A 16248-nucleotide genomic window follows, 5' to 3' on the forward strand; every position below is an offset into this window, starting at 1 on the left:
TAAACTAATGATGTATGTCATTTTTTAAAACTGTACATATATTTCCTACATCTGACCACTGAAAAGGTCTAAAAACAATGACCAAACTAGTAGCAATGAGCACACCTACTGCACATACTGCTGTCTCTAAATACCATTTTTTATTAAAACAAAGTAAGGGGGGCTTCCCTGGTGGCGCAGTGGTTGGGAGTCCGCCTGCCGATGCAGGGGACACGGGTTCGTGCCCCGGTCCGGGAGGGTCCCGCGTGCCGCGGAGCGGCTGGGCCCGTGAGCCATGGCCGCTGAGCCTGCGCGTCCGGAGCCTGTGCTCCGCAACGGGAGAGGCCACAACAGTGAGAGGCCCACGTACTGCAAAAAAAAAAAAAAAAAAAAAAAAAACAAAGTAAGGGGAATCCCCTGGTCGTCCAGTGGTTAGAACTCCATGCTTTCACTGCCAAGGGCGTGGGTTCAATTCCTGGTCAGGGAACTAAGATAATGCAAGCCACGCAGCACAGCCAAAAAGAAGAAAGAAAAAAAGAAAAAGTAAGGCCCTTGGAAAAAGGGCAGGAATTGTACAAGATAAGTCTGGAACATCATGCACACAAGAAAACAAGAAAGCCATACAAAATTAAGGGTTATATCAAAAGGACTGATGGGATAGTGCAAGCATTAACAAAGATAATAAATGTAACTGAGTTGAAACACATTAGTTCATAACAGTAACTTTTTAAATACTTCATTGATGATCACCGAAAAATGCTAAAGAACCAACTTATTTTGAAAACTAGTAAATGAGAACAAATCAAGTATTTATCTGTCTCTTCTATATGAACCATAACTGAGAATATCCAAATGGAAGTTGAGTGGAATTTCTCTTTATACTAGTATTCCAAGTAATAAATGAAGAAGGAACAACAGAATATCACCATTTTTCAACTCCTTCATGAATTCATGAACCTAGGTAATCATCAACAAGAAGAGAAATAACCAGACATCACTATGATTATTGATGAAATCTCACACCACCATCATCTTGACCAATTAAACAAGACAAAACAAAAAACATCAAATCTGAATCTGATCAAGCCTCTATATCTTACAGGAAATAGGAAATACAGGGATAGAGGAACACATTAAACAACATCATCAAGTGCAATTAGCAAAATTCAAATTATGGGAAACTACAAAACACCCAGTTACTTCTAAAATAAACGGCAAGGGTTGAAAAAGAGACATGCTGAGGGAATATTTAGATTAAAAAGACTTGTACATATCAACCAATAACGATATTTGGAACTTAATTTGGATCCTGTTTTCAAAATAATCAAACTGTAAAGAAAAATTAGGAGACAATGGAAAACTTTTGGAAACTGACCAGATATTTTATGACATCAAGGAATTATTCTGGATAGGATATGGTATTGTAATTAATTTTTTAATGTCATCTTGTATAGGTACATACTGAAATATTTATAGAAAAAATATGATATCTGAGATTCGCTTCAAAATAATCTGGTGAGGGTTGCATAATGAGAGAACAAAAATGAAACGAATTTGGTCCAGAGTTAAAAATAGTTGAAGCTTATGGATACCTGAGTGGTTATTAAACTATTTTTTCCACTTTTGTATATGTTTGACATTTCCCATAAAGTTTTTTTAAGATATAAAGCCCTCTAATAGTCATAAACAAATGAAAAATAAAAAGATATGAAAACCAAATATATTTGGAAGTTAAGCAATAAACTTCTAAATAATCTGTGAATGAAAAAAAGAACACAATGGAAATTATAAAGTATTTTGAACTGAATAATAAAAATACATTTCAAGGGCGGAGTCAGGATGGCGTACTAGGAGGACTCAGAATTCATCTCTCCTCACAACTAGGGCACCTGCCAGGCACTGGTGAGGGACCACAGAAACATAAGGGGACAGGAAGAACCCCCAGCAACCGGGTAGGACATGCGGCATGGGAGGAGTGAAGGGGGAGAAGTGGAGGCAGGATAGGACTGGTGCCCCTAAGGGGCGGCTGGGGGAGGGGAAGGGATCCCATGCCGGAAGCGGTAAATTGGGGGACCATTGGGAGGGCAGAGGATCAAAAGGGAGTGTGGCCAGGTTTCTCCTGCCCACTTGGGTGCCCAGGAACCTGCTGAGATCCCAGGCCTCATCCTCTGCCCACGGAGGCCCCCTCCAGCCATGTGGGTCCTGAGGGAGTGAGAGGGAGGGAAGGGGGAGCAAAAGTAAAGGCCGGACCTCCAGGACTGGCACCCCTGAGGGGTGGCTGGGGGAGGGGAGTTCCTACACCCAGCGGGACCCACCCACAGTTAGGGGTCCAGCAGTGACGGGGGACACCCTGGGGGAGATGGTGAGGGAGGGGCACGAAGGAATGGAAGGGAATGCGGCCAGTGCCTTCCCTGTCCACTTAGGCACCAGGGAGCCTCTTGGGCTCGGGCCTAATCCTCTGCCCTCAGAGCCTCCCTCCTGCCATGCAGAATCCAAGCCCCACCCCTACACCCTCACCCAGGGCCCCACCCCTACACTCGGAGACCCCCTCCAATGCGCTGGGCCTAAACCCCACCCACATACCCTCACTCAGGGCCCTACCTCCAAACTCTGGAACCCCACACTCCAGAGGCCCTCCCTTCCACGTGCTGCCTCTCCCCTTCCACCCAGGTCTTAAGAAGAGGCCCTGCCCCACACTTGAACGTGGCCCCCCCTCAGGGCCATTTCCAGCTACATGGGTCCTGAGCCTAGGCCCCACCCCATGATCAAACGTAACACCAAATGCCTGGGTCCTGCCCCACCCTAAACCCCGCCCCTGCCTAAGTTCCAGCCCCCACCTAAAATTCACCCCCATAGCCAAGGCTTTTTGTTTTTCTTTTTCTTTTTTCTTCTTTTAGATTGGGGTTCTGTTTTACCTTGCTGATTCATTGTTGTTGATTCTTTTATGTTTTTATTTTTCCTAATAAATCTTTTATTTTTCTAATTTTATTTTAGTCTTTATACTCTGTAATTGTTCTCCCCTTTTGGCTTGTTCCCCCCGCTTTTTTTTTTCTTTTTTCTGTTGAGGTTTTATTTTACCTTGTTGCACTTGTTTTAATGGTAGTTTTATTTTTCCTAATATATTTTTTATCTTTCTAATTTTACTTTATTTTTTATTCTTTGATATTGTACTGCTTTTTTCTTTCTTTCTCTTTTGCCTTTTTTTTTTTCTTTACCGTTCCATGAAGCTTGCGGGATCTTGGGTCCCAGGCTGGAGGTTGGGCCCAAGCTCCTGTGGTGGGAGCTCCGAGTCCAAACCGCTAGACTAAAAAAAGAACCTAGGACCCTAGGGAATATTAATTGCAGTGAGGACTCCCAGAGGAACGCATCTCAGCAACAAGACCCAGCTCTACCCAACTTTCTGCAAACTCCAGTGCTGGACGTCTCAGGCCAAACAACGAGTAACACAGGAATACAGCACCAACCATCAAAAAAAAAAAAAAAGAAATGACAGAAAAATATATTACAGACGAAGGAGCAAGGTAAAAACCTACAAGAACAAATAAATGAAGATGAAATAGGCAACCTAACTGAAAAAGAATTCAGAGTAAGGATAGTAAAGATGATCCAAAATCTTGGCAACAGAATGGAGAAAATACAAGAAACATTCAACAAGGATCTAGAAGAACTAGAAAGCAAACAAACAATGATGAACAACACAAATGCTGAAATTAAAAATACTCTAGAAGGAATCAATAGCAGAATAACTGAGGCAGAAGAATGGATAAGTGAGCTGGAAGATAAAATGGTGGAAATAACTGCCAGGGAGCAGCATAAAGAAAAAAGAATGAAAAGAATTGAGGACAGTCTCAGAGACCTCTGGGAGAGCATTAAACGAACCAACATTCAAATTATAAGGGTCCCAGAAGAAGAAGAGAAAAAGAAAGGGTCTGAGAAAATATTTGAAGAGATTATAGTCAAAAAGTTCCCTAACATGGGAAAGGAAATAGTCAATCAAATCCAGGAAGCACAGAGAGCACCATACAGGATAAACCCAAAGAGAAACATGCCAAGACACATATTAATCAAACTATCAAAAATTAAATACAAAGAAAAAATATTAAAAGCAGCAAGGAAAAAGCAACAAATAACATACAAGCGAATCCCCATAAGGTTAACAGCTGATTTCTCAGCAGAAACTCTGCAAGCCAGAAGGGAGTGGCAGAGCATATTTAATGTGATGAAAGGGAAAAACCTACAACCAAGATTACTCTACCCAACAAGGATCTCATTCAGATTCGGTGGAGAAATTCAAACCTTTACAGATAAGCAAATGTTAACAGAATTCAGCACCGCCAAACCAGCTTTAGAACAAATGCTAAAGAAACTTCTCTAGGCAGGAAACACAAGAGAAGGAAAAGACCTACAATAACAAACCCAAAACAATTAAGAAAATGGTAACAGGAATGAACATACATATCGATAATTACCTTAAACATAAATGGATTAAATGCTCCCACCAAAACACATAGACTGGCTGAATGGATACAAAAACAAGACCCGTAATATGCAGTCTACAAGAGACCCACTTCAGACCTAGGGACACACACAGACTGAAAGTGACGGGATGGAAAAAGATATTGCATGCAAATGGAAATCAAAAGAAAGCTGGAGTAACAATTCTCATTTCAAACAAAATAGACTTTAAAATAAAGACTACTACAAGAGACAAAAAAGGACACTACATAATCATCAAGGGATCAATCCAAGAAGAAGATGTAACAATTGTAAATATTTCTGCACCCAACAGAGGAGCACCTCAATACATAAGGCAAGTGCTAACAGACAAAAACGGGGAAATCGACAGTAACGCAATCATAGTAGGGGACTTTAACATCCCACTTTCACCAATGGACAGATCATCCAAAATGAAAATAAATAAAGAAACACAAGCTTTAAATGATACATTAAACAAGATGGACTTAATTGATATTTATAGGACATTCCATCCAAAAATAACAGAATACATTTTCTTCTCAAGTGCTCATGGAACAATCTCCAAGATAGACATATCTTGGGTCACAAATTGAACCTTGGTAAATTTAAGAAAACTGAAATTGTATCAAGTATCTTTTCCGACCACACACTATGAGACTAGATATCAAATACAGGGAAAAAACCTAAAAAAAAAAAAACAAACACATGGAGGCTAAATAATACACTACTTAATAACCAAGAGATCACTTAAGACATCAAAGAGGAAATCAACAAATACCTAGAGACAAATGACAATTAAAACACAACGATCCAAAACCTGTGGGATGTAGCAAAACCAGTTCTAACAGGGAAGTTTATCCAACACAATCCTACCTCAAGAAACAAGAAACATCTCAAATAAACAACCTGAACTTACACCTAAAGCAATTAGAGAAAGAAGAACAAAAAACCCCCAAAGGGGTTACCCTGGTGGCGCAGTGGTTGAGAGTCCGCCTGCCGATGCAGGGGACACGGGTTTGTGCCCCGGTCTGGGAAGATCCCACATGCCGCGGAGCGGGAAGGCCCGTGAGCCATGGCCGCTGAGCCTGCGCGTCTGGAGCCTGTGCTCCGCAACGGGAGAGGCCACAACAGTGAGAGGCCCGCGTACCGCAAAAAAAAAAAAAAAGTTAGCAGAAGGAAAGAAATCATAAAGATCAGAGCAGAAATAAATGAAAAAGAAATGAAGGAAACAGTAGCAAAGATCAATAAAAGTAAAAGCTGGTTCATTAAGAAGATAAACAAAATTGATAAACCATTAGCCAGATTCATCAAGAAAAAGAGGGAGAGGACTCAAATCAATAAAATTAGAAATAAAAAAGGAGAAGTTACAACAGACACCACAGAAATACAAAGCATCCTAAGAGACTACTACAAGCAACTCTATGCCAGTAAAATGGACAACCTGGAAAAAATGGACAAATTCTTACAAACGTATAACCTTCCAAGACTGAACCAGGAAGAAATAGAAAATATGAACAGACCAATCACAAGTAATGAAGTTGAAACTATGATTAAAAATCTTCCAACATACAAAAGTCCAGGACCAGATGGCTTCACAGCTGAATTCTATCAAACATTTAGAGGAGAGCTAACACCCATCCTTCTCAAACTCTTCCAAAAAATTGTGGAGGAAGGAACACTCCCAAACTCATTCTACGAGGCCACCATCACCCTGATACCAAAACTAGACAAAGATACTACAAAAAAAGAAAATTACAGACCAATATCACTGATGAATATAGATGCAAAAATCCTCAACAAAATACTAGCAAACAGAATCCAACAACACATTAAAAGGATCATACACCATGATCAAGTGGGATTTATCCCAGGGATGCAAAGAGTCTTCAATACACGCAAATCAATCAATGTGATACGCCATATTAACAAATTGAAGGAGAAAAACCATATGATCATCTCAATAGATAGAGAAAAAGCTTTTGACAAAATTCAACACCCATTTACGATAAAAACTCTCCAGAAAGTGGGCATAGAGGGAAACTACCTCAACATAATAAAGGCCATATATGACAAACCCACAGCAAACATCTTTCTCAATGGAGAAAAACTGAAAACATTTCCTCCAAGATCAGGAACAAGACAAGGATGTCCACTCTCACCACTATTATTCAACATAGTTTTGGAAGTCCTAGCCACGGCAACCAGAGTAGAAAAAGAAATAAAAGGAATGCAAATTGGGAAAGAAGTAAAACTGTCACTGTTTGCAGATGATATGATACTATACATAGAGGATCCTAAAGATGCCACCAGAAAACTACTAGAGCTAATCAATGAATTTGGTAAAGTTGCAGGATACAAAATTAATGCACAGAAATCTCCTGCATTCCGATACACTAATGATGAAAAATCTGAAAGAGAAATTAAGGAAACACTCCCATTTACCACTGCAACAAAAAGAATAAAATACCTAGGAATAAACCTACCTAGGGAGACAAAAGACCTTTATGCAGAAAACTATAAGACACTGATGAAAGAAATTAAAGATGATACCAACAGATGGAGAGATAGCCCATGTTCTTGGTTGGAAGAATCAATATTGTGAAAATGACTATACTACGCAAAGCAATCTACACATTCAATGCAATCCCTATCAAATTACTAATGGCATTTTTTTTTACAGAACTAAAACAAAAAATCTTAAAATTTGTATGGAGACACAAAAGACCCCGAATAGCCAAAGCAGTCTTGAGGGAAACAAACGGAGCTGGAGGAATCAGACTCCCTGACTTCAGACTATACTACAAAGTTACAGTAATCAAGACAATATGGTACTGACACAAAAACAGAAATATAGATCAGTGGAACAGAATAGAAAGCCCAGAGATAAACCCACACACCTATGGTCAACTAATCTATGACAAAGGAGGCAAGGATATACAATGGAGAAAAGACAGTCTCTTAAACAAGTGGTGCTGGGAAAACTGGACAGCTCCATGTAAAAGAATGAAATTAGAACACTCCCTAACACCATACACAAAAATAAACTCAAAATTGATAAGAGACCTAAATGTAAGACCGGGCACTATAAAACTCTTAGAAGAAAACATAGGAAGAACACTCTTTGACATAAATCACAGCAAGGTCTTTTTTGATCCACCTCCTTGAGTAATGGAAATAAAAACAAAAGTAAACAAATGGGACCTAGTGAAAATTCAAAGCTTTCGCACAGCAAAGGAAACCATAAACAAGACGAAAAGACAACCCTCAGAATGGGAGAAAATATTTGGAAATGCATCAACGGACAATGGATTAATCTCCAAAATATATAAACAGCTCATGCAGCTCAATAATAAAAAAACAACCCAATCCAAAAATGGGCAGAAGACCTAAATAGACATTTCTCCAAAGAAGACATACAGATGGCCAAGAAGCACATGAAAAGCTGCTGAACATCACTAATTATTAGAGAAATGCAAATCAAAACTACAATGAGGGGGCTTCCCAAGGGGCGCAGTGGTTGAGTGTCCGCCTGCCAATGCGGGGGACACGGGTTCATGCCCCAGTCCGGGAAGATCCTACATACTGCGGAGCGGTTGGGCCCATGAGCCATGGCCGCTGAGCCTGCACGTCTAGAGCCTGTGCTCCGCAACAGGAGAGGCCACAACAGTGAGAGGCCGACGTACCGCAAAAAAAAAAAAAACTACAATGAGGTATCACCTCACACTGGATAGAATGGGCATCATCAGAAAATCTACAAACAACAAATGCTGGAAAGGGTGTGGAGAAAAGGGAACCCTTGCACTGTTGGTGGGAATGTAAATTGATACAGCCACTATGGAGAACAGTAGGGAGGTTCCTTAAAAAACTAAAAATAGAATTACCATATGACCCAGCAATCCCACTACTGGGCATATACCCTGAGAAAACCATAATTCAAAAAGACACATGCACCCCAATGTTCACTGCAGCACTATTTACAATGGCCGGGTCATGGAAGCAACCTAAATGCCCATCGACAGATGAATGGATAAAGAAGATGTGGTACATATATACAATGGAATAATACTCAGCCATAAAAAGGAACGGAATTGGGTCATTTGTTGAGACGTGGATCGATCTAGAGACTGTCATACAGAGTGAAATAAGTCAGAAAGAGAAAAACAAATACCGTATATTAACGCATATATGTGGAACCTAGAAAAATGGTACAGATGAGCCAGTTTGCAGAGCAGAAATTGAGACACAGATGTAGGGAACAAACGTATGGACACCAAAGGGGGAAGAGGCAGGGGAGCGGGTGGTGCTGGTGGGATGAATTGGGTGATTGGGATTGACATGTATACACTGATGTGTATAAAATTGATGACTAATAAGAGCCTGCTGTATAAAAAAAAAGTGCCTTGATAAAATGTTAAAATAAGTCAATACTATGTTAGTTTTTCCCTCTTTTACATTTACCAATATAAATATATGTTCATCTTTTAAAAAAAAAGAAAATGGACAAAAGACATGAAGAGACATTTCATTGAAGTGATATACAGATGGCAAATAAGCATGAAAAGATGTTTATCTGCAGCAATTGTTAAAATATGTAAATTTCCAAACCCCACTCAAAATTCACTGCTCTAGAAAGTTTTTGCTTTTAAAATTTTTTAAATTGTGGAAAATATTGGGTTGGCCAAAGCGTTCCTTTGCGTTTTTTTGTAACATCTTATGGAAAAACCTGAACAAACATTTTGACCAACCCAATACACAAAACATAAAATTCAAAAAAAAAAGACAAATGCTTTCACACCTAGAGCCTTCTAAACATTTTAGTTTCTTTACTGCACAGTTAAAAGTTCATTTCATTCAAAATAATTATTGATGGAATATTTTGTTTTTAGACTGATAAGCTACATACTTCTAATTCAAGAAAACATTCACATTCACCTTTTTAACCTAAAACACAATCCTAAATATTTTTAAGGAATCCAATGAAACCAATTTTTTTTTTTTTTTAATAAATTTATTTATTTTGGGGTGTGTTGGGTCTTCGTTTCTGTGCGAGGGCTTTCTCTAGTTGCGGCGAGTGGGGGCTACTCTTCATCGCGGTGCGCGGGCCTCTTACTGTGTCGCGGCCTCTCTTGTTGCGGAGCACAGGCTCCAGACACGCAGGCTCAGTAGTTGTGGCTCATGGGCCTAGTTGCTCCGTGGCATGTGGGATCTTTCCCAGACCAGGGCTCGAACCCGTGTCCCCTGCATTGGCAGGCAGATTCTCAACCACTGCGCCACCAGGAAAGCCCAAAACCAATTATTAATCTTAATAAATCAGAGACATAAAAAAGAAAATCTCCTCCAATCACTGATGTATATGTCAACAAGGTTTGAACAGCGGGGGTCAGGGGTGAGCATTACATGTAAACACTTAAGGTTAAAGTATGTTCTGCAGAGTACACAAAAATCTATGTCATCTGTGACTATAGCAGTATAAAGTTCTATAATCCATTGAAATGTCAGTTTAACTTAAACAATGGGAAAAAACCCTTATAAATACAATGATGTATAAAATGTTGTCAACAAATAATTCTCTATGCAAAAAAAAAAAGAGTGAAAAAGCACGAATGACCTTGCTCAGCCCCTGCTGCAGAAAGTGATACAAGTGATGCCAATAAAAACCAATGAAGAGTCCATCCCTCAATTCTTCACTTATGTAGGGATCTAAACCACAACCCTCAGTGCAAGATCTACAAGCACATCACACAACCATTCTTAAGACATGCTCTCTTGGTGTCTGTCTGCCATTTTCTACAATGGAATCAGAAGGCCTAAAAAGAGCACAAAATACAGTACATCTCTAGTAACTGATTCTCTGGATTAACAAACACTCTCCATGCCCTCTATTAAATATTCAGACTGGATCACGTGAACTGAATAGTGCCAGTGCACAATCCTGCCCTTCCCTGTTGAGTTGCTTGCCAAGTTAACTGTCCTTCTTCACAAGCTTTTTTATACCACCTGTTGGTATTGTCATGAATTAAATATTACAAAAACTAATGGAATAATAATTATTAGGAAGAAGGTCTTAAAGAAATCTAGTCCCACTCTCTCATTTACAAATGAGAAAACTGAGGTCCAAAGAGGGTGCTCACCATCATACAAATAGTTAAGGGTGGTAGATCTGGGACTAAAATCAATTGTATGAAATTCTATTCCAGAAATCATGCTGTCTCTTTCCGCATTGACAGTCTCAAACATATATCATCCTGCTTTAATTTAAATTGTACTGTGAGGGACTTCCCTGGAGGTCCAGTGGTTAAGACTCTGTGCTTCCAATGCAGGGGGCACAGTTTCGATCCCTGGTTGGGGAACTAAGATCCCACACGTCGCGAGGCACAGCCAAAAAACTAAAAAAATAAAAAAAAATTTAATTAAAAAAATAAAAATAAATTGTACTGTGAAATATTCCATTAATCAGATTCTTAAGCCAAGTATTCAGACCTCTAGGCCCCATTATTCATTCTGTAGGTGGTTGTGAGATGTGTGTAAGCATGTAATGGCCATTTGCTACTTTTTCATCTGCTCTACATCCCTTCCCCTTGGGAAATGCCCCTCCCTCTCCCTATGCAATAATGGTAGGGTTGTTATTTTCCCTGCCACAGGGTGGGCTCATGACGCAGGCCAAAGTGCACTAGTCTCCTAGACACAGCAGTTGGTGCAAACTTCGCCTCTTAGAGTTCTTTGGAGGAAATGATTTGGGTGTTGGGGAAAAGGGTTATTTCTTCTGGATCACTAGCTGGGTGGATGATGAAGTTGCCAACAGCTATCTTTGCCATCAGGTAATGAGACACAACAAAGAGAAAAATATTACAGAATATCCACAGCCTCTATTGATATTGATCCATAGACTCTCAGACCTCATATGATTAAAGTGGGCACTAGACTCAAAAGTCAGCAATTTTCCATGTTGAGGCAGGAGATAGATGGGCCCCAGGGTGAGCAGCCAGAGTTCATCCCCTGTGGACAGATACTCCAAAATAGCAGGAGGGAGAAGAGCTAAGCCCTGCCCAGATAAGAGATAAAAGACCACATATTCCTCATTCTTGAAGTCAAGGAGACCTTCTCCACTACACACGCCCAGAAAGGCTCCCTGAAGGTCAAAAAGGGAGGGGGTGCTACCCCATAGTAAGTGATGCCATCCTACCCATACACCTCTTCGCTGGAATCCATCTTGGCTAAGAGATGCACGCACACACACATGGGAGGACCCTGAGATATACCGATATGGACTCAGAACCAGACAAAGCAAGATGATTGGCCAAAGGAAACCCAGAAGAAATGCCCCATAAAAGTGATTCAAACTACCACGAGGACACAACTCTCTCTCTGAGCTCGCCCATGTGTCTATCCACAGGTACTCTTTTCCTCCTAATAAACACTTGTTTCACTACTTTCCATCTCTATGTGGAAATTCACTTCTACAACAGCTGATGGGCCAGGGCCTTGTCACTGGCCACTGGTCCCTTGTGGTCTAGTGGCTAAGATTCAGCACTCTCACTGCCACGGCCCAACCTCAGTCTCCGGCCATGAACCAAAATCCTGCTTCAAGCCACTGCAGGCTGAGGCCACCCAAGAGCAATGTGACCTAGTATCAAATGATGAACTAGGACAACCAGGTTTTCTCTCAAAAATGTTAATTATAAAACATAGAAAATATTGAACAGTTAAGGTGAAGGGCCATGAGATAGCACTGGAGCCCTAGTGGAAAGAGAATTGTGAGGGAGAAAACAAGGAGACATAGCAGATGTCATGAAGATGTCACGTAAGAGAGAGAAAAAGAATTGCATATCTTTAGCATTGTTTAGATTCCTCACAGTTTTCCAGTTGGATGCTAACAAGATGCAAATGGTCCATTCATTTAAAACATATTTACTAAGAGCCTGCAAATGTTTAAAATACATGGAAGATTCGATTATTATAGAAAAATATTCACTTTCTCCCCTGCTCCCTCAAAGAAAAAAACATACTTCTCTGCCTCCTAACTTTAGGCTTGGCTAAGTATCTTACTTTGGCCAACAGGATATTAGTAGGTGCTTAAAATGTGTTTCAGTGGTTGCGTTTGCTCTCTTATACCTCTGTCGTCACTACGAGAACATGTCAGCCCAGAATTAGAGGCATGTGGACCAAGCATGCAGCATAGAGCCACTCAGCTGATCACAGCCTATGTCAGTCAACTCCCAGGTGGCCCACAAACAGAATAAATGCTCACTGTTGAATGCAGTTGTGACAGTGTAGTTATTTGTTACTCACTGATGCAATACACTGAGGATGAGATGCTGTGGGCCACTTAAAGACTGTCCCTTACTCAGCCTTTCCACAATATGTAACAGTATCTACTAAAAATCAACTAGCGAGAGCTGGTGCAGGAGATGGAGATTAATAAAATATCACCTTTTCCCAGGAAGAACTCCTATTGTAGTGAGAAAGTTGGACTCTGATCAAATGATCATAAAATAATGTGATATGAGGTTCACCCATATAGTGAGCTGAAGGTCTAACTCAGCCAGAGGAGTCAGCAGAGCCTTCACGTAGGAGGAGATTGAAATAGAGGTCTGAAGGATAACAGTCATTCATCAAGTAGAGAAGTAGAAAGACTCTAAACAGCGGGCACATGTATACCAAAACATTAAACTTCAAAGCATGTGAGGAGTTCAAGTGTCAGCCATAGCTGAAACTTATCCTTATTCTAATGTAGACAACAATTCAGAATGAATATAAGAGATGGTCAACTAGAATTTTTACTAGGAATTACTGAAGTCGTCACGATAAGATTTGATTGATCATTTTAAGGCCCTAATTTACTATTCTGATACTTTAAATTTAGTTGATGTTTATTTCACTATAGAAATTTCCTACAGATAATGATCTATGAGGACTTGCATTTTATTATCCTATAATACCATTTGTAACATTAATTGCAAAACCAGATCATTAATGCCCTGCAGAGGCTTTCAATGCATCAGCAAACAAATGATCTTTGAGTTGTCATGACAGCACTGGAAGGCCACTGTATGAAAAGGTGACTCGATACAATTGCAAACAAAGTAACCGCCAAAATACTAAAAGCACAATCTCAAGTAACCTGGCAATAGCTGGGAAACTCTCCTCGAAATATAACTCAGAAATGGAAAATGTCCTGTTGAATAAAGTGTTCGGCAGGACACCCCAGGCAGAAGCATAACACTGGGATGTAAACAATAAACAGATTTCACTTCAAGCAGTTTGGAAAGAGCGTCAGTGTCGTCAAATCAGAAAATCTTCAAACCTGCATACGACTGAAGTTACCAGCAACAGTAGCAACTTTTAAGTGCTAAAAGATAACCGCCAGTAAAAAAATCAACACACTTAGACACCGAGAATCTCTCTGATCTCTTCAAACCATAAGATAAACACGTAACTTTCGCGTGAAAGCGAAGCGGGAGGGCGCCGGGGCAGCTCTTGCAACTCCCTTCGCTCTCCGCTCCACGAAAGAAACCGAAGCAACACGTGCAACGTCACTGTCCCAACACAGTCAACCATGCTGATCACCAAGAGAGGGGACAGATTTGGAGCTAGAACCAGGCTAGGAGTTAAGAAGCAAGGGGAAGAAACCAGGGGAAGAAAGTAAAACAGAAGCAGGAACGAACAGTATGGACCGGGGAGCGGCGGTGCCACCGACCCTACTGGCGAGCAAGGAGAAAAGTCCCTCAGATGCAGACTAATGTCTAGAAAGGGATCTTCTCCTTCGAGCTGAGTTTCCCAGGACTCAGCCTCGGCTGCCCCCTCCCTGCCCAATGCCACCTGATACCTCCTTTTGGCGCGACCCTTAGGTGAACCAAGGGGGCGCTTTTCAGGAGGCTCCCAGCAAAACTGTGAGGGAACTCCCAGAGCTGCCAAGGGGAGAGTAGCTGCCTGTCGCTTGCGAGGGGAGTGGCCAAAGGCAAAAGTGAGTCGAGAGGGCTCTACCTTACCTGCCGCAGGAGCTTCCACCGGGCAGCACCCAAGGGCGCCGAGATTGCGGGTCCCTGAGCGGCGCTGCTGCTTGTCCGGCCCTCGCCCGCTGCGCGCTCAGCCTGGCCGGCCCCTGCGTCCGCGACTCGAGACTCCATCCGGCTGGAGCTGGCGAGATACCGCCGCCACAGCTCCCCCCTGCCAGGACCTGCCTACTTCTTCCCTGTCAGGATCTGTGACGCCGGGGTTCCCTCCCACTGCCCTAGCGCGCGCTCTCTCCCCGAATTCCGCATTTCCGGTAGTCGCGTCTCCTTAGCAACCAGGGCAGCGCGGCTCTCGCCACTGCACCATTTTGCTGGTGGCCATCTTGAGTGAGGGCAGACCGGAGAGTGAGGGAACTGTGGCAGACCTAGTGCGACGCCGCCTCCTTTGGTTCCCTTCTCTCCTGTTTCATCTCGAGCTCTGAAGACTAGCAAAGAACCAAAAGGCTTATATCTTTGAGCGTTAATGAACCCAGGAGAAGTAAAAAAAATATTCCTGACCACAATAAAGATGGCGGAATCCACTTAGCGCTCGTGCCAGACGGCGGTTACGTAGACGGCGTGCTGCAAACCAGCTCCGGGCGGTTCTGGGTAGGCTGTCGTTCCGCTAGCTGCAGAACGCAGACTTCGGCTGACCGTGATTGAGGTGGGAGCTGCGCTCCTTCCTGAGAGCATCGGGTTCTCCGGCCTGCCTTCACTCGTTTCGGTGTCTAGAGCGAGACTGACTTTCAGTTTGCGTACGTATGGGGGGCGTAGGCTGGGAGTCTCTTCCCTTCACCCCGTCCTCACCCCCACCCAACCATCCCTCAGTCCCTTGGTCCTAGCTTTTTGACCGATGTCCCTTCACTGCGTGGCACATGGTACCGCTCCCTCTCACACTCGGATGCACAGGGAAAACGAACGGTTTCTCCCAGGAACACCCATTCGTCTACCCTACCCCTATCCCCAGCCTTGCCTACTGTCTTTTCCCAGTGGGTGAAAGATGGATGGATGGAGGCTGCGGGCACGGATGTAGTGGTTTAGGGCTTTTATTTTATTTTCTTTTATTTTACTTTGTTTTTGCTGGTGTCAACTGCATATCCCCTATACCCACTCCCCCGTTATTTTGCTGCGACATAGAAAGAGGTTAAGAGGGGCAGGGGCGTCGTAGCGGATCCGAGCTGTGGTAAAGCTGACGCACTATTGTGTAAATACCTTTGATACCGAGGAGCAATTTGTGGAAGACTTCCATGATGACATTCAACAGTGTGCAACATACCTAGATTTTTCCTGCCCTAAAAATAGTAGCCACCGTTTATTGAGTGGTTACTACGTGCCAGACACTTCATTAAGATTTTAACATAAATTGTTTCATTCTTAGAATAGCTATTTCATAGAGTAAGTGGGATCATTATCTCTGTTTTGCAGATGATGAAACTAAGCACAGGTGGTAAGTGCAGGAATGAAGACCTGAACCCAGGTTTCTCTGACTTAACTACTTACTAGCTTTACTTACCTTGATAGGTTAATAAGCACCAGCTTCCCAACAGAAAACAGGTGGCGTCACATTTCATGTGTGCCTCCTGAAGTGTTTTTTGTTTTTTTCAACTAAAGAGCTAAACACCTTTTTGACATTAAAGTCCAGTTGTTGTTATGTCCAGATAGACTTATTGCTCTACTATTACTGTTCAGGTGACCTGGGGTAGTTGCTTAAATCTTCCTGAGCCACAGTTTGCTCACCTGTAAAGCCAACATCATAATAGCTACTCTATCAGGTCCCTATGAAGTTTAAATTAAATGAAGT

At 41.9% G+C, this 16248-nt stretch overlaps 2 protein-coding genes across 5 annotated transcripts in view; one reads left to right on the plus strand and one right to left on the minus strand.

The window, feature by feature from the left end:
- The window catches only part of CAMKMT (calmodulin-lysine N-methyltransferase), a 411942-nt gene extending 397276 nt beyond the window's left edge, over nt 1-14666 (minus strand). Inside the window, exon 1 of one of the 2 annotated variants that reach the window (XM_033419162.2) lies at nt 14445-14666. In XM_033419162.2, coding sequence (XP_033275053.1) covers nt 14445-14582 — 138 coding nt within the window. In that variant the 5' untranslated portion in view covers nt 14583-14666. The remainder of the gene's footprint in view (nt 1-14444) is intronic. The other variant, XM_004265076.3, reaches the window with a different exon arrangement.
- A 377-nt stretch (nt 14667-15043) lies between these two features.
- PREPL (prolyl endopeptidase like) overlaps nt 15044-16248 on the plus strand; it is a 57553-nt gene continuing 56348 nt past the window's right edge. For 2 of the 3 annotated variants that reach the window (XM_033419150.2, XM_033419151.2), the window contains exon 1: nt 15045-15202. The gene's annotated coding sequence lies outside the window, so the exon portion shown is untranslated. Of the gene's footprint in view, nt 15203-16248 lie in introns of all 3 variants that reach the window. The other variant, XM_049695987.1, reaches the window with a different exon arrangement.

This window comes from Orcinus orca, chromosome 13, assembly GCF_937001465.1.
Source record: "Orcinus orca chromosome 13, mOrcOrc1.1, whole genome shotgun sequence".
Taxonomy (NCBI): Eukaryota; Metazoa; Chordata; class Mammalia; order Artiodactyla; family Delphinidae; genus Orcinus; species Orcinus orca.